Source organism: Erpetoichthys calabaricus, chromosome 11 (genome assembly GCF_900747795.2).
Source record: "Erpetoichthys calabaricus chromosome 11, fErpCal1.3, whole genome shotgun sequence".
Taxonomy (NCBI): Eukaryota; Metazoa; Chordata; class Cladistia; order Polypteriformes; family Polypteridae; genus Erpetoichthys; species Erpetoichthys calabaricus.
Window position 1 is genome coordinate 115,860,633 of NC_041404.2, and position 26,782 is coordinate 115,887,414.

Here is a 26,782-nt window from a genome sequence, read left to right on the forward strand (position 1 = left end):
TGATATTTTTCTCCATTTCTCCTTACAAAACACCGTCTGCTCTGTGATGTTTGTAGGTTGTCTTGTATTAAAAGCCCACTTCAGGTCCTATTACAGCATTTCAATAGGATTCAAGTCAGGCCTTTTCTTGGCCTGGCCATTGCAGGACATTAAACCACTTCTTCCTAAGCTCTCCTTTTAGTGGCCTCACATGAATGTTTAGGATCACTGCCTTGTTGAAACATCCACTTTGCGGTCAGCTTGAGTTTATACTGTGGTACAACAGCAGCCTGGAATTTGTATTATGACTATACATATCTTGAACCAGTTATCTGTGAGAACTTTGCATTTTCCTAGGAACTTGGGGCTTCCTCCCATAGACCAAAATGGTGCCTGTTAGGCTGTTAATGGAATAAATGGACCCATCGTGATTATATGTGTGTATTCACAAGTGTGCCTTGTGACAGACTGGCACTACCTCCAAGAATGATGCATCATTCGTGATAATTTGATTAACTTTATCAAAAAATATCAGTGGGTCCATTGTGTTCCACATATTTTGCTTGATGGTATGATATAAGCATACAGGACAAAAGCATGTGATGACAAATGCACAAAGGGAAATACAATAGTGTGCAGAAACTAATGTACACTACTAGAAAAATCCCCTCTTCAACTACACCACTTTAGTCTCTAGTTCTGCTAATAAGCAATTGTAGAACTCCTGCTTCACATTTGTCAGTTTTTTTAGTGACTAAGAAAAAAAAAAACCCACACACACTGATACACCAAATCCAAGCTCCATGTTTGTTTACTTTGGTTTGAAACTTAGTCCCATGCAGTAAGACCTTGTTCTTGATGAACACATAAGCATCAAACACATCCATTACAGTATTGAGCAAGCCATTCAAGCCCTTTAGCAGCTGCAAAATCATGTGGATAAATATTTGCACACATATTCAGCATAATTTTCATTTGTCTTTATTGAATGCAAGTATAAAGCACATCTTGCTTCTCTATGAAGCACACAAATCAAAAGTCTATTGGAGAAGTGCTGGTGTGCACCACTATGCTTTCATTAACTGCCAGTTAACATACAGTAACCAGTGCATGAAGCGCATACTGGCCTACTTCAAGCTCTAATTACCTGAATGTTTACTTGAAAACTCTGCAATTAAAGACAATATTAAATTGGAACTGATTTGTGCTTTTGAAAAGTATGGGCCAGGATAGCAAGGCATGTCTATTAATGGACATAAGGAAAAATAATGCATAAAATATTTGAACGTTAATTGCAAGTACTAACTATGACTGCCCTAATACATATATACACACACACACACACACACACACACACACACACACACACACACACACACACACACAGAGTACTGTGCAAAAGTTTTAGGCAGGTGTGAAAAAATGCTGTAAACAAAGAATGCTTTCAAAAATGGAAGTGTTAATTATTTATTTTCATCAATCAACAAAATGCAGTGAATGAACAAAAGAGAAATCTAAATCAAATCAATATTTGGTGTGACCACCCTTTGCCTTCAAAACAGCATCAATTCTTCTAGGTACACTTGCACACAGTTTTTGAAGGAACTCAGCTGGTAGGTTGTTCCAAACATCTTGGAGAACTAACCACAGATCTTCTGTGGATGTAGGCTTCCTCACATCCTTCTGTCTCTTCATGTAATCTCAGACACACTCGATGCTGTTGAGATCAGGGCTCTGTGGGGGCCATATCATTACTTCCAGGACTTCTTGTTCTTTACGCTGAAGATACTTCTTAATGACTTTGGCTGTATGTTTGGGGTCGTTGTTCTGCTGCAGAATATATTTGGGGCCAATCATACGCCTCCCTGATGGTATTGCATGATGGATAAATATCTGCCTGTATTTCTCAGCATTGAGAACACCATTAATCCTGACCAAATGTTCAACTCCATTTGCAGAAATGCAGCCCCAAACGTTCAAGGAATCTCCACCATGCTTCACTGTTGCCTGCAGACTCATTATTGTACTGCTGTCCAGCCCTTCGACGAACAAACTGCCTTCTGCTACAGGCAAATATTTCAAATTTTGACTCATCAGTCCAGAGCACCTGCTGCCATTTTTCTGCACCCCAGTTCCTATATTTTCGTGCATACTTGAGTTGCTTGGCCTTGTTTCCACGTCGGAGGTATGGCTTTTTGTATGCAACTCTTCCATGAAGACCACTTCTGGCCAGACTTATCTAGACAGTAGATGGGTGTACCTGGGTCCCACTGTTTTCTGTCAGTTCTGAGCTGATGGCACTGCTGGACATCTGATTTCGAAGGGTAATAAGCTTGATGTGTCTTTCATCTACTGCACTAAGTTTTCTTGGCCGACCACTGCATCTACGATCCTCAACGTTGCCCGTTTCTTTGTGCTTCTTCAAAAATGCTTGAACAGCACATCTTGAAACCCCAGTCTGCTTTGAAATCTTTGTCTGGGATAGACCTTGCTGATGCAGTATAACTACCTTGTGTCTTGTTGCTGTGCTCAATCTTGCCATGACATCAAACTGTCTTCCACAACCTCACCTTGGTAGCAGAGTTTGGCTGTTCCTCACCCAGCTTTAAGCCTCCTACACAGCTGTTTCTGTTTCAGTTAATGACTGTGTTTCAACCTACGTGTGACATTGATGATCATTAGCACCTGTTTGGTATAATTGGTTGATCATACACCTGACTATAATCCTACAAAATCCCTGACTTTGTGCAAGAATTGATGCTGGTTTGAAGGCAAAAGGTAGTAACACCAAATATTGATTTGATTTAGATTTTTCTTTTGTTCGCTCACTGTGCATTTTGTAAATTGATAACAATAAACAATCATTATTTATATTTCTGAAAGCATTCTTTGTTTACAGCATTTTTTCACACCTGCCTAAAACTTTTGCACATATATACACACACACACATATATACATACATTCATACATACATATATACATACACAAATATATACATACATACACACATATACATTCATATATATACAAACACATACATATATACACACATATATACACACATATACAGTGCATCCGGAAAGTATTCACTTTTTCCACATTTTGTTATGTTACAGCCTTATTCCAAAATGGATTAAATTCATTTTTTTCCTCAGAATTCTACACACAACACCCCATAATGACGTGAAAAAAGTTTACTAGAGGTTTTTGCAAATTTATTAAAAATAAAAAAATTGAGAAAGCACATGTACATAAGTATTCACAGCCTTTGCCGTGAAGCTCGAAATTGAGCTCAGGTGCATCCTGTTTCCCCTGATCATCCTTGAGATGCTTCTCCAGCTTAATTGGAGTCCACCTGAGGTAAATTCAGTTGATTGGACATGATTTGGAAAGGCACACACCTGTCTATATGAGGTCCCACAGTTGACAGTTCATGTCAGAGCACAAACCAAGCATGAAGTCAAAGGAATTGTCTGTAGACCTCCGAGACAGGATTGTCTCAAGGCACATATCTGGGGAAGGTTACAGAAAAATTTCTGCGGCTTTGAAGGTCCCAATGAGCACAGTGGCCTCCATCATCCGTAAGTGGAAGAAGTTCAAAACCACCAGGACTCTTCCTAGAGCTGGCCGGCCATCTAAACTGAGCGATTGGGGGAGAAGGGCCTTAGTCAGGGAGGTGACCAAGAACCCGATGGTCACTCTGTCAGAGCTCCAGAGGTCCTCTGTGGAGAGAGGACAACCATCCAGAAGGACAACCATCTCTGCAGCAATCCACCAATCAGGCCTATATGGTAGAGTGGCCAGACGGAAGCCACTCCTTAGTAAAAGGCACATGGCAGCCCGCCTGGAGTTTGCCAAAAGGCACCTGAAGGACTCTCAGACCATGAGAAAGAAAATTCTCTGGTCTGATGAGACAAAGATTGAACTCTTTGGTGTGAATGCCAGGCATCACATTTGGAGGAAACCTGGCACCATCCCTACAGTGAAGCATGGTGGTGGCAGCATCATGCTGTGGGGATGTTTTTCAGCGGCAGGAACTGGGAGACTAGTCAGGATAAAGGGAAAGATGACTGCAGCAATGTACAGAGACATCCTGGATGAAAACCTGCTCCAGAGCACTCCTGACCTCAGACTGGGGTGACGGTTCATCTTTCAGCAGGACAACGACCCTAAGCACACAGCCAAGATATCAAAGGAGTGGCTTCAGGACAACTCTGTGAATGTCCTTGAGTGGCCCAGCCAGAGCCCAGACTTGAATCCGATTGAACATCTCTGGAGAGATCTTAAAATGGCTGTGCACCGACGCTTCCCATCCAACCTGATGGAGCTTGAGAGGTGCTGCAAAGAGGAATGGGTGAAACTGGCCAAGGATAGGTGTGCCAAGCTTGTGGCATCATATTCAACAAGACTTGAGGCTGTAATTGCTGCCAAAGGTGTATCGACAAAGTATTGAGCAAAGGCTGTGAATACTTATGTACATGTGATTTCTCAGTTTTTTTATTTTTAATAAATTTGCAATAACCTCAATTAAACTTTTTTCACGTTGTCATTATGGGGTGTTGTGTGCAGAATTCTGAGGAAAAAAATGAATTTAATCCATTTTGGAATAAGGCTGTAACATAACAAAATGTGGAAAAAGTGATGCGCTGTGAATACTTTCTGGATGCACTGTACATATACACATACACATTATATAAATATATATATATATATATATATATATATATATATATAAATTTATAAATTTATATAAATATATAAATATATATATATATATAAATATATATACACACACACACACATAAGTTTATGTAATTTTATCTCTGAAAAGATTGTTTTTTAAACCAGAAACACTTTTTTTTTTAATAAAAATAAGTAAAATAAAGAAAATGTGGCAAAACAAAACATTAAAACTGGAGTGAAATCAAATAAATAAAAAGCAACAGTGCTTTATAATTTACAGAGGCAAATTACAGTTGAAATCAGAAGTTTATATACACTTTCTTTAAAACTCACTTATAATCCCCCTCCACAAATTTATACTACAAAACTATAAATTTGACACATTGTTTAAGACATCTACTTTGTGCAAGGCAAAACTAATTTTTTCCCAACAATGTTCACAGACAAGAGTATTTCAATTTTATTGACTATATCACAGTTCTAGTGGATCACAAGTTTACATACACTTGGTTAATATTTGGTAACATTGCCTTTAAATTGTTTAACTTGAGCTAAACATTTTGGGTAGACTTCCAAAGGCTGCTTAAGCTGCTGGAATTTTGGCCCATTCTTCCAGACAGAACTGGTGTAACTGGGACAGGTTCAAAGGCCTCCCTGCTCACAAATGCTTTTCAGCTCTGCCACAAGTTTTCAATCAGACTGAGGTCAGGGCTTTGTGATGGACACTCCAATACCTTGCCCTTGTTGTCTTTAAGTTGTTTTGCCACAAGTTTGGTGGTATGCTTGGAGTCATTGTCCATTTGAAAGACTCATTTGTGACATAGTTTCAACCTCCTTGCTAAGGTGTTTGTAAAAGATGACCCTTAAGGGGAGTAGATAAAGGGAAGATAGAAGTGGAGCCAGGATAGAACCTTGAGGGACGCCGTGTGTGAGAGGAGCTGGCTGAGAGAAATTCCCATCTATGTTATCAGACATAGATCTACCTTTAAGGTAGGACTCAAACCATTTCAATGTACAGCCTTGAATGCCTACTTCATCTTCAAGCCGTTTTAACAGAACTGCATGGTCCACTGTGTCAAATGCCGCACTGAGATCCAGTAAGACTAAGATTGCAGATAACATTCATCCACTTTTTGACTCCAATTAGGCTAACTGGCTATCACAAGCTAATTGTGAAGTTGCCTAAAGGCTTGACATCATTTTCTGAAATTTACCAAGCTGGTCTAAGGCACAGTTACCAAAGTGCAAGTAAACTTGTGAAACACTGGAATTGAGATAAATTCAATACAAATTGGAATACTCTATCTGTGAACATTGTTGGAAAATTTACTTTTGCCCTGCACAATGTAGATATGTTATAAATGATATGCCAAATTTATAGTTTGTTAGTATAAAATCTGCAGAGGGGTTATAAAGTAAGTTTGAAAAGAATTCACCCTAAGTGTATGGTTCAACTGTAGGTGCAATCCCTCATAAAAACTGTAAATAAGGAACCGATCCATGTGTCAGTATTACCTGTTGCAGGAGGCACATAAGCTGTTAAAAAGCAAAAGGCCCATCATAAAAAACGTACAAAATGTAAAGCTAACAACATTTTAATGTGCAGGCAAATCTTTGTCATTTTTGTAAGAATGCGCTAAATGAAATTCCACTAGCCGTGCACATTTGTCACCACACCTTATTGTTGCTGTTCCTTCCCCCCCACCCCATGTGTTTTTGCTTGATTTCAGAATTTCATAAGATGATCAGTTATGTTTGCTATAACCATACATCTACATAACCTACATAATGTAGCATATTCCACACTAATTTCAACATTAACTATGAAACAAACAAAAAACATGTTGCACAAAGTGCAAATTCCTAAAACCAATTATTATAGTAAATGGGGATGGAATGCACTGTCATTATTAAAAACTTTAGAGCAGATAGTACTAACAGAAGTTCAGGCTCTTACCCGTCGTCTCCTTTCTTCAGCTAGTACAATCTGACGAGCTGCTTCCTCCTCTCTCCTCTTTTGCTCCTGCTGCTCCTTTTTCTTTCTGTCTTTCTCTTGATCAGCACGTAGAGAAGCCTGGTATGCTTCATCTTGCTGCTGTCTGAGTGCTTGCGTCTGGTTACGTTCCTCTCTGGGAATGAAGAATACCACAAAATAGTAAAACTAACTTTATGTGTAAGTTCAAAACCAATACACTGCTCTAAGAGGAGATTACTTCAAACTTAAAACCAATATATTAAGAATATATGTAACTATGTCCAAACTTGTAAATTGCCTACAAAGTAAATATATTAGGAAAAAGATTACATCTGCTTGCAATGTAAATTAGTATAAAAGAATGCCTGATTGCTTACAGAATTAAGATAAACTAAACAAGCAGGGCACAGATTCAAAGACTCCACATACCTTTCTAGTCGCTCAGATACTAGATATGTTTGATTGGCCTCCATGATAAATGTTAGCTGATTAATTAGATCCTCTGACTGAATCACACCCTCTAATCTACCAACAACTGTCATCTTCCGGTCTTTCAGCATAATCATGGCAAGGAAAGGGTAGGTGTTTTCTCGCAGAGCCTGGGACACTGACAAGCAATGATAAAGACACGAATGACATTACAACATAAATATTAATATGTACATACAGACAAAACAGTGTTATGTACTGTGCTAATGCTGTATGGAATGTGGAAGTGCATCACTGACATTGTGTTAGTGCAAAAAGAAGCTTCAAGCGTGGGTTATATACACATTGTGAATAAGTAGAATGCAGAATATATTTTAGAAACTCCAGCTTCTGGATAATTTATTAGTATTTTCCATGTGTTTCATTTCTAATTGTAATTGGTTAGAATAACAGAGATTCTAAATATTATGCCAATTCAAGCTCTAAAAAGAACTGCTAGCTTACTACCATATTATGAATGTAAGGTGGTAGTGAAATTTGCTGGGTTTCTTTATATCAACAACTAAAAATAAGTGGGATGAAGAACAACTGTGATGCATATAATGCAACTTCATGAAATAGGTTTTGATAATAAATATCTATACACATTTTTTTGGTGGCTCATAAATGTCAGAGAGTGTGAATCTATTGCAGTGTGGTATGCTAGTCAATCATAAAACTATCCTACAAAGAACCCTTAAAATATTTTATAAAAATCACCCTTTTAAACAGCAATGAAGGCAACATTAATTCTATTGCCTAATCTCATACTAATATTTAATTGTTTATTATGTATGTATATAAATATGCTCAAATTCTATCATTTGCATAGTGCTAATAACAATTACTTCTACTATAAGCATAGATTTAAAACAAACAAAACTATTAATACTGTGTAGTGTTTTTAATAAATTCCAAGTACACAGCCACGTGACATAATAATGACACAAGAAGAAGGAAACCAAGATAAGTTGGATAATGCATAACCCTATAAATCACATAAAAGTGTTCAGATTCCTTTTTTTTTTTTAAACATTTTGTGATGTTGAAGCATTATGCTAAAATTGTTTACATTTATTATTTCCCCATATCAAACAACACTTAATACCCCAGAATGTAAAAACATGATTTTAAGAATCTTAGCAAATTTATTAAAAATAAAAAATTGAAATATCATATTAACAAGTATTCAGGCACTTTGCTACAATACTTGAAATTTGGCTAAGGTGCGTCCCATTCTACTAATCATCATTAACATGTTTCTATACCTTGTCTGGAGTCCACCTGTGGTCAAATCAGATGATCGAGCATGATTAGTAAAGGCACACACCTGTCTGTATAAGGTTTTACAACTGAATGTGTATCAGAGCAAAGTCGAGGAAATGCCTGCAGAACTTAAGAGATTGCATCATGGCACAGATCCTGGAAACGCTATAAAAATGTTCTGCATCACTGAAGATTCCCAAGAGCACAGTGGCCTCCACAATTCTTAAATGGAATAAGTCTGGAACAATCACAGCTCTCTACAGAGCTGGCCGTGCAGCCAAACCAAACAAATGTGTGAGAAGAGCCTTGATAAAAGAGGTGACCAAGAACATGATGTTCACTTTGGCTGAGCTCTAGAGAAACTGTGTAGTAATAAAAGAAACTGACAGGAGGGCAATTATCACTGTAACACTCTACTAATCTGGACTTTATAGCAGAGTGGCCAGAGAACATGTGAAAGCCTGTTTGAAGTTTGTGAAAAATGCACCTAGAGGTCTCTCAGACTACGAGAAACAAGATTCTCTGGTCTGGTAAAACAAAGATTGAACTGTATGGTCTCTATTCTAAGCATCACATCTGGAAGAAACCAGGCACTGCTCAACACCTTTCAACACCTAGCAGGGAAGTATGGTGGTGGCAGGCAGCATCATGCTATGGAGATGACTGTCAACAACAGTGCTTGGAAGACTAGTCAGGGTTGAAAGAAAGCTGAAAGTAGCAAAGAACAGAGATATCCCTTAATGAAAAGCTGGTCCAGAACACCCTGGAACCAATAGTGAGCTGAAGGTATACCTTCCAACAGGTGAATGACCTTAAGCACAAAGTAAAAACAACACAGGAGTGGCTTAAGGTCAACTCTGTGAATGCCCTTGAGTGGCATAACCAGAGCCCACACTTTGAACCCAATTGAACATCTCTGGAGAGACCTAAAGGCAGCTGTTAACTGACTGTCTACATTCTACCTGACAGAGCTTTTGAGGATCTGACAAAAATGGCAGAAAATAGCTTGTTGTGTAATACCCAAGAAGACTCTTGGCTCTAAATGCTGCCAAATGTGCTTCAATGATGTAAAATAACTTAAATGAGTAAAGGGCCTGAAATTGAGGGGAATAAAACAAAAAAATTTTGGTTTGCCATTTTTGGGTATTGAGTGATTGATGAGATAAAAAATTAACTTAGCAAAACGTTGCAACACGCCAAAATGAGTAAAAAGTGAGAAGTCTGAAAACTTCCTGAAGGAACTTTATATATCACTAAAGTTCCAAGTGATTTGGACTGAAATGCTGCCTGGCAAAGCAAGACTTTCATTTTTTTTCTCTCATTATACCTGAATACCAAGAGTTTCAGTGTTATTTATAGATAGATAGATAGGATAGATAGATACTTAGCCTAAACCAAATCAGGTAACAGCCTTTCTCAGCCACAGATACTGTCTCATTCATCTCACCTGTTTGCTCCAGACACAAAGATCTGGAGACCGTATGATGGGCAAATGAAATTTACTTTAGACAATGCTGCTGCAGCTTTCTGCTTAAACAGGGAAATGCATTGTTAGATCATACTGTTTTTCATTCTCCCTATGGGGATTGTACTATATGTCTTTCGATTATTTCCATCCTTTCCCATCTACTTTAGTTACTAACAGGTTTTTATTTATGGGAGCACTGCAGCAATATCAGAAACCGTTGCATTGATTAACCCATTAATAACTGTACCGAAATATCACACAATTCTTGTGGACGTTGTCTTTTACTTGTGTGTCTGCTACGGGGTTCGGGTAGGGAATATAGTTCATTATGTAAATAGTGTTTACAGTTCCTTTGTATATACAAATGGTTTACTTGTTTGTAGATTTGTGTTTTGTGTTGTAGTCTTTTCTTAGTTTAACACATTTTCTAATTATTCTTTCATTCTGTTAGTAGTTGATTTTCTGTATGGGAGAGGACTGTAAAGTCGATTCTGTATTGGCCAGCTTCAAACAAGATCATTAAGACTCTTTTTGAGGCTCAAGTACTGTGGCATCTAATTCAGATATTGTAACCAGTTGTTACACTGGTACGTAACTCTCTAGTACAGGACAATATATGAATTGAGCTTTTTGTAAATTTTCCATTATTGAATTTTGGGCTATGCTAATTCCAACAAATTTTTGTTGAACATGGAATTCTAATGAAATGACCAGGGTGACCTTAATCAAACTGGTGTTTCATGTAAGATAACGCATGAGGTGGTGTTTTTTGAGACTACGGATGCAGGAGATCTTATAAGTACCTTCTCATGAAGCTAATCCATTTCATGGCACTTTAATTTACAAGATTCTTGGAGACCGAGAGAAAATGTAGGATGTCACCTGTAAATATTTAACATGCATTAAAGTTGAGAAGTCATGCCATCTAAGTAGTAGTACAGTATCCATTTCTTTAATGATAGTTGTCATGGTTATGTTGTAACCAGTTCTGAGGTTTGGGGACCAGAATAACATAACCAGTCTACACTAACTGCTTCAAAGAGAAATTCAGTGCATTTGCTAATGGATGTGGTTATCTCTTAAGAGGACAGGTAATTTCATACTTTAACTTGCCTTGAACTGGTTTACCTCTGACAATTGTGATACCATTGTTAAGATATCCTAATTTATTATCCACTAGATTTGGCAGAGACTATGTGCTTACCACATCTGCCAGCTTGTTTTGAATACTGGGTCAGTATTGAAATAAGTATTAAACTCGTCAACATTTTTTTCAAAAAGATACTTCCAATGAGACTATTCACATGAAATTCTCACCAGATAATGGTATTAACTCAAGAAATCCATAAATATAAAGAATTCACAACATTAAAGGCCATAAATAACGGTATGTATAATGACGCTGAATGAAACCCATAAGTAGTTAGAAAGTAATTCCAGCTCCTATCTGAGCAAACTGATATCAGCAGGGTTAGTACATATTGATGGGCTATAAAAAGGTGTTTTCCTAACAAGGTGTCACACAAGAAACATCTCATAATGGGTAAAAGAAAAGAGCTCTCTCAAGACATTTTGTAACCTGATTGTTGCAAACCACGTCAATGGAACTGGTTACAGGTATATTTCAAAACTTCTGAATTTTCCAGTATGCACCATTGGGGCTATTACCCATAAGTGAAAGGAATATCACTCCACAACAAACTGGCCACAGACTGGAGCTCCTTGCAAGATTTCTGACCAGGGAATCAGAAGAGCAGCCCAAGAGCCATGAACCATTTCAAAAGAGCTCCAGAGAGACTTGGTGGCACCAGGTACAATTGTTAGAGAAAACAATAGGCAAAGGACTACACCGGCATGACCCCTATGCACGCTCACCCCACAAGACTTCATTACTGAAGAAAAGCCAGGCTGAAGTTTGTTTACAATTTGCTACATAACATCTGGACACATCTATGAAATACTGGGAGAATGCAGTTTCTCATCTCATGGTACTGGCAGACTTCTCTAACAGAAGAAACGATGAATGGTGCCATGTACCAAAAGATTTTTGAAATGAATCTGCTGATATCCACCAGGATGATGAGAATGAGATGTCTTTCTGGAAGGCCCACCCACAACGATCCAAAGCATACAGCAAAATAAACACTCAATTGGTTTCAGAGAAAGAAAATCAGTAAGTTGTTAGAATGGCCCAGTCAATCACTTGACCAACTGAACATTTCTGGAAGGTACTAATGATCAAGGTTTACAAGAGAGCCCCCAGAATTTTCAAGATTTAAAAACAAACACTTTAGAACAGCATTTCCCAAACTATGGGTGGGTCGCGAGTGAATATTGAGTGGGCCCTGAAACATAAGACGATATTCCGACCGATCGGGCTAACAGCCGGACATCTTTTGTTTTTGTGATATTCTTTATCGCGTTGTGTTGTGTTCGTTAGCGTACGCCCTTATAATCTTTTTAAAAACAATTATTAACGTTTGAATATAATAATGGAAAAGTGGTTGAAACGGATAGCAAAAACTACGTCACCGCCGCCGGTTGATTGTGATGAAAAGACAGAAGATGTTATTATAAATGACAAAAGTGGCACTGAGGCTGACTTCCAAGCTCCCTCAACGAGTTCGCATGAATCGAAACGATGGAAAGTTGTAAGAAAATATGACCCTGAATATCTAAAACTATGATTCACTTGGAATCATGATACGATAGATCCGCGTCCTCAATGCGTGATTTGCTACGAAATATTAGCGAACGAAAGTATGCGCCCAAGTAAGTTGACGCGTCATACAGAAACGAAGCATTCCCATTTTACGAATAAGCCAGTAGATTTTTTTCAAAGAAAATTGTTGGATATGAAATCTTCAAAAAATATTGTTTCACATTTCATTAATATTAATGAAAATGCTGTATATGCCTCGTACCTCATTAGCTTAAGGATCGCCAGAGCAGGAAAGCCTCATACCATTGGCGAAGATTTAGTGTTACCATCGATTAAAGATGCTGCTAGAGCGATGTTTGGAGAAAAAGAAGTAAAGGAAATCGAGCGCATACCACTGTCCAATAATACTGTTGCACGACGAATCGACGAAATGGCTGAATGGACAGAGGACGAATTAATCCGGAGGGTAGTTTATAGTAAATATTATATGCTACAACTAGATGAGTCTACTGACGTGCAAGGCCTATCTCAACTACTTGTTTTTGTGCGTTATATATGGCAAAACGACGCGCATGAAGATATCTTGTTCTGCAAGCCAATTAGTCGTGGAACGGCCGAGGAAATTTTCAATGCAATTGATTCCTATATAAAAGAGAAAGGTTTACAGTGGAAGAACTGTTTCGGTATATGCACTGACGGTGCGCGGGAAAAATAGCAGTGTCGTTACAAGAGTTCTTAAACAAAGCCCCTGTGCTTTGTGGACACACTGTAGCCTTCACAGAGAAGCACTGGTTTCAAAAGCATTACCTAATGATTTCAAAACAGTACTAAATACAGCTGTGAAAATTGTAAATTATATTAAAACAAAACCCTTACAAGCACGTTTATTTCAAAAGCTGTGTGAAGAAATGGGTAGTCTTCATACATCTCTTCTTCTGCATACAGAGGTACGTTGGTTATCCAGGGGGAAAGTACTGACACGATTAGTGGAATTACGCAATGAAGTTACAATTTACTTGGAAGGAAAAACTGAATATATTGAATCTCTACTGGACAAAGAATTCATTCTCAAGCTCACATACTTGGCGGATATTTTTTCGAAATTAAACGAACTCAATTTGTATTTGCAAGGTTCAAACGAATCAGACATTTTTGCAGTTCACGATAGAATTCGAGCGTTTATGAAAAAGCTTATGTTGTGGAAAAGTTGTATTGAGGATGGCAAGTATGATTGTTTTGAAACTCTTGAAACTTTTATTATAGAAAACCAAGTGCAGCCAAAGACGAACGTACTGTCTGCAATTTCCACTCATTTATCATTGTTAAAAAATAACTTTGATGCCTATTTCGGGGAAGAGATGAAAAAGCTTGACTCGTTGAATTGGATTTGTAACCCATTTCAAGACCACCTACCAAGTAGTATGTCAACAAAAGCAAGTGAAGAACTCATTGATTTATCAGAAGATACGTCACTGAAAAATAGTTTCAATCGCAAGCAGTTAACGAAATTCTGGCTCTCAGTTGCTGGGAACTATCCTTGCCTGTTTGATGAAGCTATAAAAGTCCTCCTCCCCTTCAGTACCTCATATCTATGTGAGGCAGGATTTTCGGCTATGATCAGCATTAAAACTAAATACCAAAATAAATTGGACGTATCAAACTCACTGCGATTAAAAGTAACTAAAATTGAAGTTGATGCTAAAGCTGTAATGACAAAAAATAGGAAACAAATACACCCTTCTCATTGAAATAACAGTCCTTGTAGGTATTTAAGTAATAAAAAATTGTAACTTAAAGTTGTTTTTTTTCTTATTTGAAAAGTCCTTCATTCATATTGGTAACACTTAAATTTCCATAGTGACTGTTTGTGAGCTAAAGTACAATATATGTTGTCTGTGATGATAACAAATTAATGTCAAATGAAAAAAATACTTTAAATAAAATAAACAGCCCGAACAAATAAGACACCATTAAGTAGTTCCGCGACTTGCTACTAGGGAATCTGAGCGTTACCAATATTTTATGCCCCCTTTTTAAGACGGCTAAGAGGTGGGTCCCGAATTTGGCAGTTTTTGTTAGGTGGGTCGGAGCCCAGTCAACTTTGGGAACCACTGCTTTAGAAGAATGGATCAAAAAAAGAGAGGAAAAAAAAAAAAAAAAAAATCACACCTGAGAACTGCAGGCAATTGGTTTCTTCATACAGGAAGCATCCTGAAGCTGTCATTACAAACGAAGGCTTCTCCACTATGTATTAAATTAGCGTCTTCAATATTTTTTCCTTGTGTCATTCCACTTTATTACATATAACTTACTTATGTCCTTAACACTAGAATTACCAGAGTCTACGAAAAAACTTGTAGATCCGGCCCACCTTAAAGCCATTCGCAGCTCTCTTTTGTCTTCTAAATGTGCCGATTAAGACGAGCCAGCAAGCAGCCGGCTATTCCATCCCCCACCGTCGCAGAGCGTTCACTAAGTTTTCCCAGCTCTTGCCTTGTTTGATTATCTGGGAGTGACTGAACTGCTAGAGTTTTAGTGTGGAAATAATAGATCGCTATTTGAAACACACACAGTTCATGTGTGTTCCACTTCTACAGCAATCTGTGTAAACACATTTTTAAAACAGAAACGTTTTTCATATTTTAGTAGTAAATGACAAAATGTAGGCATAAACTATATAATGTATGAAGCCCGAAGTCCAAAGATCAAGTAAAAACACTTCCACAAAAGGTTCAAGACTGATACAATAGCTTCCGTGGCGTAGCGGTAAGATTTGCTGACTTGTAATTGAGAGTCCCCGGTTCGATCCCCACTCACTCCTATATTTGCTGTTTTCAGTAGTGAGCTCCTCTTTTTGTTAATATTATACAGTACACACATACATTTGGTTTGCGTCTGTAACACACGGTGTGCATTTATAGGACTTGTAAAAGTTACCGTTTTTTTTTTTTACTTTTATTCTCTCTAAATCACAATCACGATACATACTAGCCCCCCCCACCAGGGGATCTGACGCTGTTATTTTTTATTTGAAACGGAATAACTGGAGATGTGAGTGGTGTTTTGAGACAATGGAACTGGACATTCTCTCATCTGGAGGGATAAAAGCTGACACACAAACGCTGGCGAATCTGCCTTCTTCGTATCTCACTGTCACTTGATTTTTTTATTCGGTTTTATTGAGTGTTCCTGCTCATGCTGAATTAGAGTGCACCTTATGGTGAATGATGTCAAAACAACAAAAAAACACAGACGTAGGTATATATGATATTTGGAATTGTTTTATGACCTGTATAGTACATTTCGGAAAACTTTGTGGCATGGATGCAACATTATTCATATTATTCACATTCATTCGCATAACATGTTGCATTTTGTAATCAGTGAATGCGTATTTTTTTTTCCCGATCTTGCCAGTCCCCACATGTTGCTGTATGCTGTTTCTTTTGTATACTCCAGGACATGCAGAGGATAGAATAGTACAGAGCAATAAGTTCAGCGTTATATGCAATAATCAGATTCAAATGTTAACTGTTCACACACACGCAAGGATAGTCTTTCCTACATTTACAACGTGTGTACCTGTTACAATGTACCCGCTTCTCTCTATGCTGTGGTTCCTATTACACACCTGAAAGAAAGAGACAATATATGTGAAAACATCATCGCACTAATGCAATTTTATTTGAAAACGAACAGAGTCAGATCGGGTGTGGATTTATGTTGGCGCTATTACTGAAAGAAAAAAAGATCAACATATGCGTTGATCCAGCAGAACTGAATAAGCTCACGCGCTCTAGCATCCCCACCCCCGATCTGACTCTAAGAAACAGCGCAAGTACAGACGCAAACCAAGTGTGATCAAGATTTCCCAGTTCGATCCCACTCACTCCTATATTTGCCGTTTTCAGCACTGTATAAGCTCACACTCTCTAACACTAGCCCCCCCCCCAAAGAGCAGCTTACTACTGAAAACGGACATAAAATTTATAAATTGGTATGCACTGTAAATCGTTAAGTTTAAAATGTCGATCGCGGTTATTTCTGTTAATTAATTCATGCTTTTTAAATGTCGATCGCGGTTATTTCTGTTAATTAATTCATGCCTTTTACTTAGAGTCAGAACAGGAGCTTGTTCAGCTTATTCAGCTTCTGATCTGACTCAAACAGCGCCAGTATAACTTCACATCCAACCTGACGCTGTTCGTTTTCAAATAATATTGCATTACTTCGACGATGTTTTCTGATTGGTACTATTCGCGTCATAAAATGATTTCTTCACATATATTTGTCTCTTTCTTTTTTAAAATGTGCGTTGTAGCACGCAGCAACTGGCCACCTTCATGTTCTTGCACACACTGAATAAGACAGCGCTATATGCAATCATCAGATTCAAATGTTAACAGTTAACAGTTATATAGCACGGAATGGAAATCAGCAGTTCTTAGCATTGCACCACGCAAGCTGTCATATCAACCGCCTACTGTAACTTGCTTTCTTTTTTCTTCGGTTATATTCTTGAATAAAAGTGCACTTGTTTTGTTATACTTTTACATGGGGTAGGGAAGGATCCTGAACACGACTGAGACAATGAAAAGTGAATTAAAAAAAAAAAAAAACAAAGCTAACCTTTGCAAATATCATAAATTACACCGGCTGTTACAGACTGAAATCTTTTGTGAAAGTGTTTCTTTGATATTTGGACTTCAGGCTTCATACATTATATAGTTTATGCCTACATTTTGTCATTTGTTACTAGAATATAAAAAACGTTTGTTTTAACAATGTGTTTACACAGATTACTGCAGAAACGCAACACACATGAAATGCGTGTGTTCCAAATAGCGATTTATTATTTCCATTCTAAAACTCCACTCACTCCCAGATAATCACTCCCAGATAATCAATCAAGGCATGAGCTGGGAAAAGCTCGTTTACGTTCTAAGTCGGTAGGGGGATGGAATAGCCGGCTGCTGGCAGCATGTCTTTATCAGTACATTTAGATGACAAAAGACGCTGGCAGAGAGGTGAGAACGGTTTTAAGAAGCGATTTAAGGTGGGCCGGATCTACGAGTTTTTTCGTAGGCTCTGGTAATTCTAGTGTTAAATGTTGTAAATTCTTTATATTTGTGGATTTCTTGAGTTAACAACGTTTCGCGAGAATTTCATATGAATAGCCTAATTGAAAATATACTTACTTAAAAAATGTGGATGCATTCAATATTTATTTCCCCCACTGTATGTAGTGGAAGTGTGATACAGTTTTATAGTTTAAGTTCTTGGTGGTTTACCATTATATTGTGTTGCCATCCATCAGAATGCAGACTAACCCTACCTACAACAATAAGTTACGCATGCCATCATTAACTCTTTCACTAATCTTCTATTATTATGGATTACTCTGTTATGTGGAACAGTGTAGGTTTCTGCAGGTGTTACATACAGTATCTGATGGCCATTTGCAGTCTGATATGCTTTTTCTTTTGAGACTGTCAGTGTGAAACTGTGTTTAGGGGACCAAATGACTGTTCGAAAGCTTCTGCTTTCTAACATCCAGTGACAGAAAGAGAAGAGAAAAAAATGGTAAAGGATTATACCACTAAGGCAATGAAAACTAAAAATATAGCAATAAATCTGAAAGAGTCAGGAAGTGCAAATGAAGTTAAGGTCAATCCCAGCTAAAAAAATAAAGAACATGTACAAAGGAAAAGTGTGCTAAACTGGCACCAAGGCCTTACAATGTTTTATGATAACACCTACTTTTGAAATATAGTAGAAGTAAATGTTGAATTTGAACATTTACTAAATATTAAACAAATCTACTAAACACAATACAAGTATCACCTACTCTGTAGAAGTACAATAATTTGTATGATTTAGTCTCTACCATCTCTCTTTCAAAGGACAGAGGACAGAAAAGTAATATTTACCTCTGTATCCTTCTGGTTTGGCAGTGGAACATGCCCAGAACAGCATTCTAGTATTGACAAAGTTGACAACTTCCTCTGTACATAATGTATTTCTGTAAGAATTAGGATAAAGAAAGAGCAATAACAACAAATTGTTCTGATAAATATAAAATATACAACATGATGGAAGAAGGATAACCCAATGCCAGATAAATTAGTTTATATAATGCATTTTATACTTAACACCTTCATAAAACAAAAGTGTTTCAAAACATACTACATTGATCCATTCAGTGTGCTTACATACACAAGAATAACCGGGTTAAGGTGAACAAGGCAGAAACCTGGCTTCTTAATAATCCATGTTTACACACAAAAGTAATCTTCTGGAGTTTTCTTTTGGAGAAACTATTCAATGTCATTAAACTGAGTAAAAAATAAAAAAAATAAAGTGAAACCTCATCATCAGCCACTATGAATCTGAAAAAAGCATAATGGCTATGATTATTTTCTTGCATCTTTACAAATTAGCACTTTATTTATGGGTTTTATGTTACCAGACAGCACACAGCAAACTCTTTTCTGCTTGGCTATGCGATTGAGCCCTGCAATGGACCAGCATACCAGTATGTGTGCTTCTTGCTTTATATTCAGTGCTGCTGGAATTGTAGTAATGCAGATATTTTTACATCAATAAGATGCATTAGGAATGCTTTAAAAAATAATCTGACTACTTAACGCACATTACTTTTAACATGTGACCTTACTGCAGTACATTCGGTTCTTCAACATAAATTTATCAATTTCTAAAATATTGAGACAGTTTATTTTAAGCCAGGAGTACGAATAACGTAATTGTCTAAACATTTACCTCTGGAAATTTATTTTGGGGATTCTCCTACCTATGTTTACCAAAAGCATGTGCAAAGCAAATACATGGCCGTTTAGTAATGAGGTGTCTGTGAATAAGTGGGTTATTGAAGAGCATTTAAACGCACTGACAGTGTTGCCAATTTAAATTATGTCCTTAAATTCATTCAACTCTCCCTCCCTCCCACTTACACCAATTATATGTACTGGGGAAGAGCATGGATAAAAGGCAAGGAAAATGGATAATTTTTTTCAACCTCACGAAATGTACTTGGATATATTACATTAAATTGCATCAAAATGATCATTGAAGCAATAAGGAATGTAGGATAATTGTAAATAATATTGACCTAGAAAATAATGAATCAGGAATTTAATACAGCATTATGTTAAATAGTGTGAAATGGTTGATCCGGAGTCCAAATTTTGTACTGTTGCCTCACAGAGTGAAGCATTATTATCAGGAAATTCTACCTTCAGTAAGCGTGAAATTAAAAGAAACAAAATGGAAAATGCAGAGAATACTAACCTCAAAAGAATTTAAGACAGATACACATTTCCAAAATCATAACTTAAGCATCAACATCCCTTTTGTTTGCCTCATTTTCCAGTTTTAGGCATAATACATTAACTGCCCAATTGCCAAGTTCCTGGCAATTTTGACACTTGTTAACTATTGTGTACAGCTTATTCTAATAATGTTAAAAGTCTAAAGTGTTGACAAAAGGTTTATAATATCTTCAAGTGCTAGGCATTCCTTGCAAATATTGTCCAACTACACACTGGAGTACATGTTGAATGAACTACATGCTGTTGAAAAATGTACGTCAGGTTTGGAGTATACCCACAAAGATACATTCAAACTATTTAGAAGAAATGCAGCACAGAAGGAACTTGCACCATCTTTCAATGAGGACTTTATTTACAGCACTGCCAATACCAAAAAATAAATACCTGTTTATGTATAAGGTGATCCTTATTTTATTCACTACACAGCAGCATAATTTGAATTGATCCATGTTAAATTAAATCGCACCAAGTTAAGCAAGGATATGATCAGGACAGATGCTATATATACACAAGTTTTACGATTTACACCTTTTCAAATAGTCACAATGTATGTAACTGCATAATAGTCTGTATGATGCATGCAGGTAATAACCTTATAGCAGTTAGTCTTAATAAGTAGCTAGTCTTAATTCACTGCTTGCATGCAGCTCAGGTCACACTGTAACAACGCTAAAACCAATAGATAGCCTTAGCATATATTTACGGTGACAGAACTAAGTTATCTTGGGGCTCCAAGTGACCCAAACCACCATTCTGACTATTTTACTTGGTGCTGCTTTGTCCGCACTTGACTCTGCCAATGGAAGCTTGCACCTCAGCTCAGCTTTGTCCTAACAAGACACACAGACAAGAAAAAGGCTGACATGAGCAGCAAAATGAGTTAACGTGAATACAGAATAAAGGCCGGCACTATCAATTTTACAATGTTGTTGCTCATGTTCAAACCATAGCTAGCAACTGTTTCAAGTAATAGCATTTGGTTTGAGCTGCCATTGTTCTTTTTTTATGCACTATGAGACTGTGAATTAGGGAGATTTGGCCATTATTTGAAGTTTACCACACCACCTCAATGTTATCAGGCCTTAGATAGACAACAGAGTTTCAATTTAAAGGCTAGACGTAAAAATACTTTGACTGTAGTCAGAATAAAAATGAATTTTAACTGAGACACTACTCTGCTCGACGCCACACAGTATTCCCCTACAATAAACAAAGTAATTCACTTAGTACCTCAAGAAAAATACAGTTTTCATTAACATTACATTTTTAAACTATTATTGATTATGGATGGCTGTACTACTGTCATTTTTTGACATTTTCAATGTGTAACAGCCTCCAAGGCTTTTGAACAAGTTCACTTTCTCAAAAGGAATGTACTTATTTGTAAGTGGGGACATTTAAATTTTAGTGCATCTTGCACCCAACTTGTGGAATCAAGAATATTATATCAATACTTTTACTATCATTGTATTAAAGCTGGGAATTTCAGGGTTGTGACAAACCTACTGATAGATATTTCATCAATATGATAACGGAAATTCTCAGCATATGAGGTTTCAAAAGGGCCCTCAAGTGTTCCTCCTGAAGTGAAATAATTGTGAGAAATACAAATATAAAACTACCTCAGCTTGCCTGGCTGCCTGGAACTTCAGTTGCTTTTGTCAAAACAAAGAGGTGTTTTCTTGGTGTAGGTCAAACAAATTTTTCACAGTCTCTAGATTAACAGAAAGATTTACTTTTATATACAACTGTAATGGAAAAAATATTTTATAGTTTATAAACTACAAGTGCAGCTAAGGAGCCAACCACATGAGTCAAAGGCATGGTTTCCGGACCCCATGTAAATCTACAAGACCACCTGTCAAACAATTTATGTGACTTGTCTTTCTGCATGTCTTGAGGTCACTAAAGTTGAACAATGATTTTGTGTCTATTTAAGCTCTTAGTGAGAAAACAGTTGTTTAAAACTGTTTTATGCTTTAACAGAACTACTTTGGCATGTTTATTTGTAAATTAAATTTTATTTTTAAAGTCAGATGTGCATTTTTCCTTTTTTCCAGTCTTATTACATTTTTCATTTCCACTGTTTTTCAGGCTATTCCGCAATAATGGAAATTGTAAATCATTCTAATTTTACGGGTTTATTTTACAAATTGCGTATTTTTAGTCAAGACCTTGCTACATATTGTGATATAGTGTTTATAAACTTTGCCTTGCACTAAACAGATGTCAACATTCTGAAACAACACCTGACCTTTATTGAGACATATATAACAAGTGTGTACAGGCAGTCCCCGGGTTACGTACGAGATAGGGACTGTAGGTTTGTACTTAAGTTGAATTTGTATGTAAGTCGGAACAGGCACATTATTTTAATAAATGCTGACCGACTGTAACCAAGTGCTCTGTCAATGAATGATGGAGTTTCACCTCTCTCTGACCTTTTTATTATTTCTACTTTATTTTCAATGGTGATGGTTTTTCTCTTCTTTACTGTATCACCAGCACTTGCATCAGATTTGTGTTTCAGAGACATTCTTGAAGGGTGAAGACAAAAGGTTAAGATGAGCTCTTCTGCACAGCACTGTACAGCTATCACAGCAGGCAGGCACCCGTCAACACGTCTGATGTACTGACAAGAGACAACTTCCTACTATGTGCACAACAGTACAAGTAGGCTTGCTATGGAGAATGAATGGGGGCGGTTCATCACCAGCCCACCTCACAGTCACCTCCACTACAGTATGCTCTCTGCAGTGTCCGCCCACCAAGAACGAACACAGTGCGGCCAAAGGCGGGTAGTGAATCGCCTAACCCCAATTCAACAGGCAGCCATCCGAAGCACACTGCAATGCTACCCCCGCCACCCCATTCAGCCACAACCGGGTCACCGCTTGCAGCATTACCAGCCATGTGTACTGGGCGGGCAATGAAACATCCCCCTCCACTCCATCCAGCCTGCGTCCAGTCAGGAGCAGTAGCTGCAGCAGCGTAGTGGGCGGGCAGCAAACCATCGTCCTGCACACGAGCGATAGCTGTGGCCCCGGTGACTATGGACCACGGGCCACTGCTTGCCTCCGGGAGCCGCCTAAGGGACACTACACTGCACAAGCAGCGAAATCGCCCCCCTCCAGCCACCGCTTCCAGCATCCCCAGGCCGAAGATGACGGAGCGGCAGATACTGAGGCGCATGCGTTGCAGCTGCGTCCTCGTTCTTAAGTCGTAGGTCAGATGTCTGTAACCTGGGGACTACCTGTATATAAAATTCTGATAAAGCTATAATTACTGTTTGACAACAGTAAGAAAATAGTAACAATTTCTTAAGTGGTAATTATTACTAATAGTCTGGCTGAAGTTAAACAGGGAAAACTACAGCAGTCATAACCTATTTATTTTCACATTCTTCTGAATTAAATGACAATCTGTCTATCCCCTTCCATATCATCTCATAGGAAAAATGCATAAATCTGCTGAACTTTTATAAAAGACATACCGACAGAATTCATCAGTGTCCTGATGTTCATCTCCATGAAGATAAACCAACAAAAATCTGAGCTCACGTTTGGCATCATTTAATGCCTGTAGGGGGGAAAAAAAACATCTGCAATGACTATGTAACAAGGTAAGAAGAGGAAGAGAGTGAGGGCAGAGCCAAGGATCAAATGGTGGAAGTTGAAGAAGGAAGACTGCAAGGTTGAGCTTAGGGAGAGGGTGAGACAGGCACTGGGTGGTAGTGAAGAATTACCACACAGTTGGGAAGCTACAGCAGATGTAGTAAGGATGACAGCAAGAAGGGTGCTTGGTGTGACATCTGGAAAGAGGAAGGAGGAAAAGAAAACCTGGTAGTGGAATGGGGAAGTACAGGGGAGTATACCGAGGAAGAGGATGGCAAAGAAGAAGAGGGATAGTCAGAGAGATGCAGAAAGTAGACAACAGTACAAGAAGATAAGGCGTAAGGTGAAGAGAGGTGGCGAAGGCTAAAGAAAAGGCGTATGATGAGTTGTATGAGAGGTTGGACACTAAGGAAGGTGAAAAGGACCTGTACCGATTGGCTAGACAGAGGGACCGAGCTGGGAAAGATGTGCAGCAGTTTAGGGTAATAAAGGATAAAGATGGAAACGTACTCACAAGCGAGGAGAGTGTGTTGAGCAGATGGAAAGAGTACTTTGAGAGGCTTATGAATGAAGAGAACGAGAGAGAGAGAAGAGGTTGGATGATATGGACATAGTAAATCAGGAAGTGCAACAGATTAACAAGGAGGAAGTAAGGACAGCTATGAAGAGGATGAAGAATGGAAAAGCCATTGGTCCAGATGACATACCTGTGGAAGCATGGAGGTGTTTAGGAGAGTTGGCAGTGAAGTTTTTAACCAGATTGTTTAATGGAATCTTGGAAAGTGAGAGGATGCCTGAGGAGTGGAGAAGTGTACTGGTGCTGATATTTAAGAATAAAGGGGATGTACAGGACTGTACTAACTACAGGGAGATAAAATTGATGAGCCACAGCATGAAGTTATGGGAAAGAGTAGTGGAAGCTAGGTTAAGAAGTGAGGTGATGATCAGTGAGCAGCAGTATGGTTTCATGCTGAGAGAGAGCACCACAGATGCAATGTTTGCTCTGAGGATGTTGATGGAGAAGTTTAGAGAAGGCCAGGAGTTGCATTGCGTCTTTGTGGATCTGGAGAAAGCATATGACAGGGTGCCTCGAGAGCAGTTTTGGTATTGTATGAGGAAGTCGGGAGTGGCAGAGAAGTAAGTAAAGAGTTGTACAGGATATGTACAAGGGAAGTGTGACATTGATAAGGTCTGCGGTAGGAGTGACGGATGCATTCAAGGTGGAGGTGGGATTACATAAGGGATTGGCTCTGAGCCCTTTCTTATTTGCAATGGTGATGGACAGGTTGACAGACGAAATAAGACAGGAGTCCCCGTGGACTATGATGTTTGCTGATGACGTTGTGATCTGTAGTGATAGTAGGGAACAGGTTGAGGAGACCCTGGAGAGGTGGAGATATGCTCTAGAGAGGAGTGGAGAGGAATGAAGGTCAGTAAGAACAAGACAGAATACATGTGTGTAAATGAGACGGAGGACAGTGGAATGGTGAGGATGCAAGGAGTTGTCGAAGGTGAATGAGTTTAAATACTTGGGATCAACAGTACAGAGTAATGGGAATTGTGGAAGACAGGTGAAAAAGAGAGTGCAGGCAGGATGGAATGGGTGGAGAAGAGTGTCAGGAGTAATTTGTGACAGATGGGTATCAGCAAGAGTGAAAGGGAAGGTCTACATGATCTAGTGAGACCAGCTATGTTATATGGGTTGGAGATGGTGGCACTGACCAGTAAGCAGGAGACAGAGCTGGAGGTAGCAGAGTTAAAGATGCTAAGATTTGAAATGAGAAATGAGGACATTAGAGGGTCAGCTCAAGTTGGACAGTTGGGAGACAATGTCAGAGAGGCGAGTTTGTGTTGGTTTGGACATGTGCATAGGAGAGATGCTGGGTATATTGGGAGAAGGATGCAAAGGATAGAGCTGCCAGGGAAGAGGAAAAAAGGAAGGCCCAAGCGAAGGTTTATGGATGTGGTGAGAGAGGGCATGCAGGTGATGGGTGTAACAAAGCAAGATGCAGAGGACAAAAAGATATGGAAGAAGATGATCCGCTGTGGCCACTCCTAACAGGAGCAGCCGAAAGAAGAAGAACAACTTATTTAAAAAATACATTAGTCTTATTATTAGTATATTATTCATGTTATAATTTCAGTAGCACTTCAATAACCAGTATGTAACAGTCACTTATTCCTATGCTTGTGAACTGAAGAAAGTTTTCAGTAAAAAGAAACTCACCTGGCTATATGTTCCCTGATAGAACACTGGATGTAATCGACCATATTTTTCTTCAAAACTATTAATAAATGATACAACATCTCCTATTGGATCTGTAACACGTGCACGAGGATCTGGCCTTATAAACCTTAATGCAAATCTATGGAAGAAAAAACACAAAAAGAACAACCTTATCTGACTATCTATACTTTTATAATTTATTCGTCCCGACAAAAGCTACATAAAAATACAATAAAAAAATGCACTGTAAAGCTACATTAATTCTATTATCTTGTTTATGAAGTATAAAAATAACAAATCAAACGTCACAGTTTGACACATGAACCACAACCAACTAAGGTAATTCATTAGTGTTCCTCAAAGTAGTAGAATTAGCATAAATGAACTATTACATTATAAGAGCTGACTTACATCTGTGTTTGTCAGTTTTAAAACGCTGTGATGCCTGCTGGTTTATACGAGATCAATCGGGAAAACAAATACGCGTTAACGCATTAACACCGACAATTATTTTGTCACTCATTAACACAGTTTTTGTTATTATTTTGAAAGCCTCAGTCTCGCTAGTGATTGACAGATCAGTGATCTTGTTACAGCGCTTTTCAATACACCTTTGCTAGAAGGAAAAGTTAGCTTTGTTGATTTGACCTTGACTCCCTGCGAGTGCACGAGTAGCGAAGAGCAAACCGCTTCTAAAACGGCATGTGGAGAGATACCAAAGTGAATGCTCAAAGCAAAAAAAAAACGTGGATGACTTTTTTCGTATTATCGCTGAATCGGACGCCGATTTTGATGCAAGTGATCTGGAGATGTAGATCAAAAACGAAAGTGAGGTACCGGCATCAACTGATCGGTCTTCAGCTGATCGTGGTACTGAATACAATTGTGTAGCTGATGTACCTATGACAACGTTTGGCTGGGAGGACAGACACTAACTATGACCGAGGTACAAACCACATTGTGTCTCACTGCAACTGCCACCCCCATGAACCTGTCTCACAAAGACAGCCAGGCAGCCGGTCCACTGTGCATTCCTGCTGGCCGTCGAGCTACACCCCCTGCGCAGCCTCTGCAAACTGGCGCCAACAGC

The 26,782-nt window shown here is 38.3% G+C and overlaps 1 protein-coding gene across 1 annotated transcript in view; it reads right to left on the reverse strand.

The window, feature by feature from the left end:
* The window catches only part of faf2 (Fas associated factor family member 2), a 76,249-nt gene that overhangs the window by 3,795 nt on the left and 45,672 nt on the right, over nt 1-26,782 (reverse strand). The window contains exons 5-9 of the mRNA XM_028813728.2: nt 25,693-25,831; nt 23,345-23,430; nt 18,433-18,524; nt 7,068-7,245; nt 6,621-6,792 (exon numbers count right to left, since the gene is read on the reverse strand). Coding sequence (XP_028669561.1) covers nt 6,621-6,792; nt 7,068-7,245; nt 18,433-18,524; nt 23,345-23,430; nt 25,693-25,831 — 667 coding nt within the window. The remainder of the gene's footprint in view (nt 1-6,620; nt 6,793-7,067; nt 7,246-18,432; nt 18,525-23,344; nt 23,431-25,692; nt 25,832-26,782) is intronic.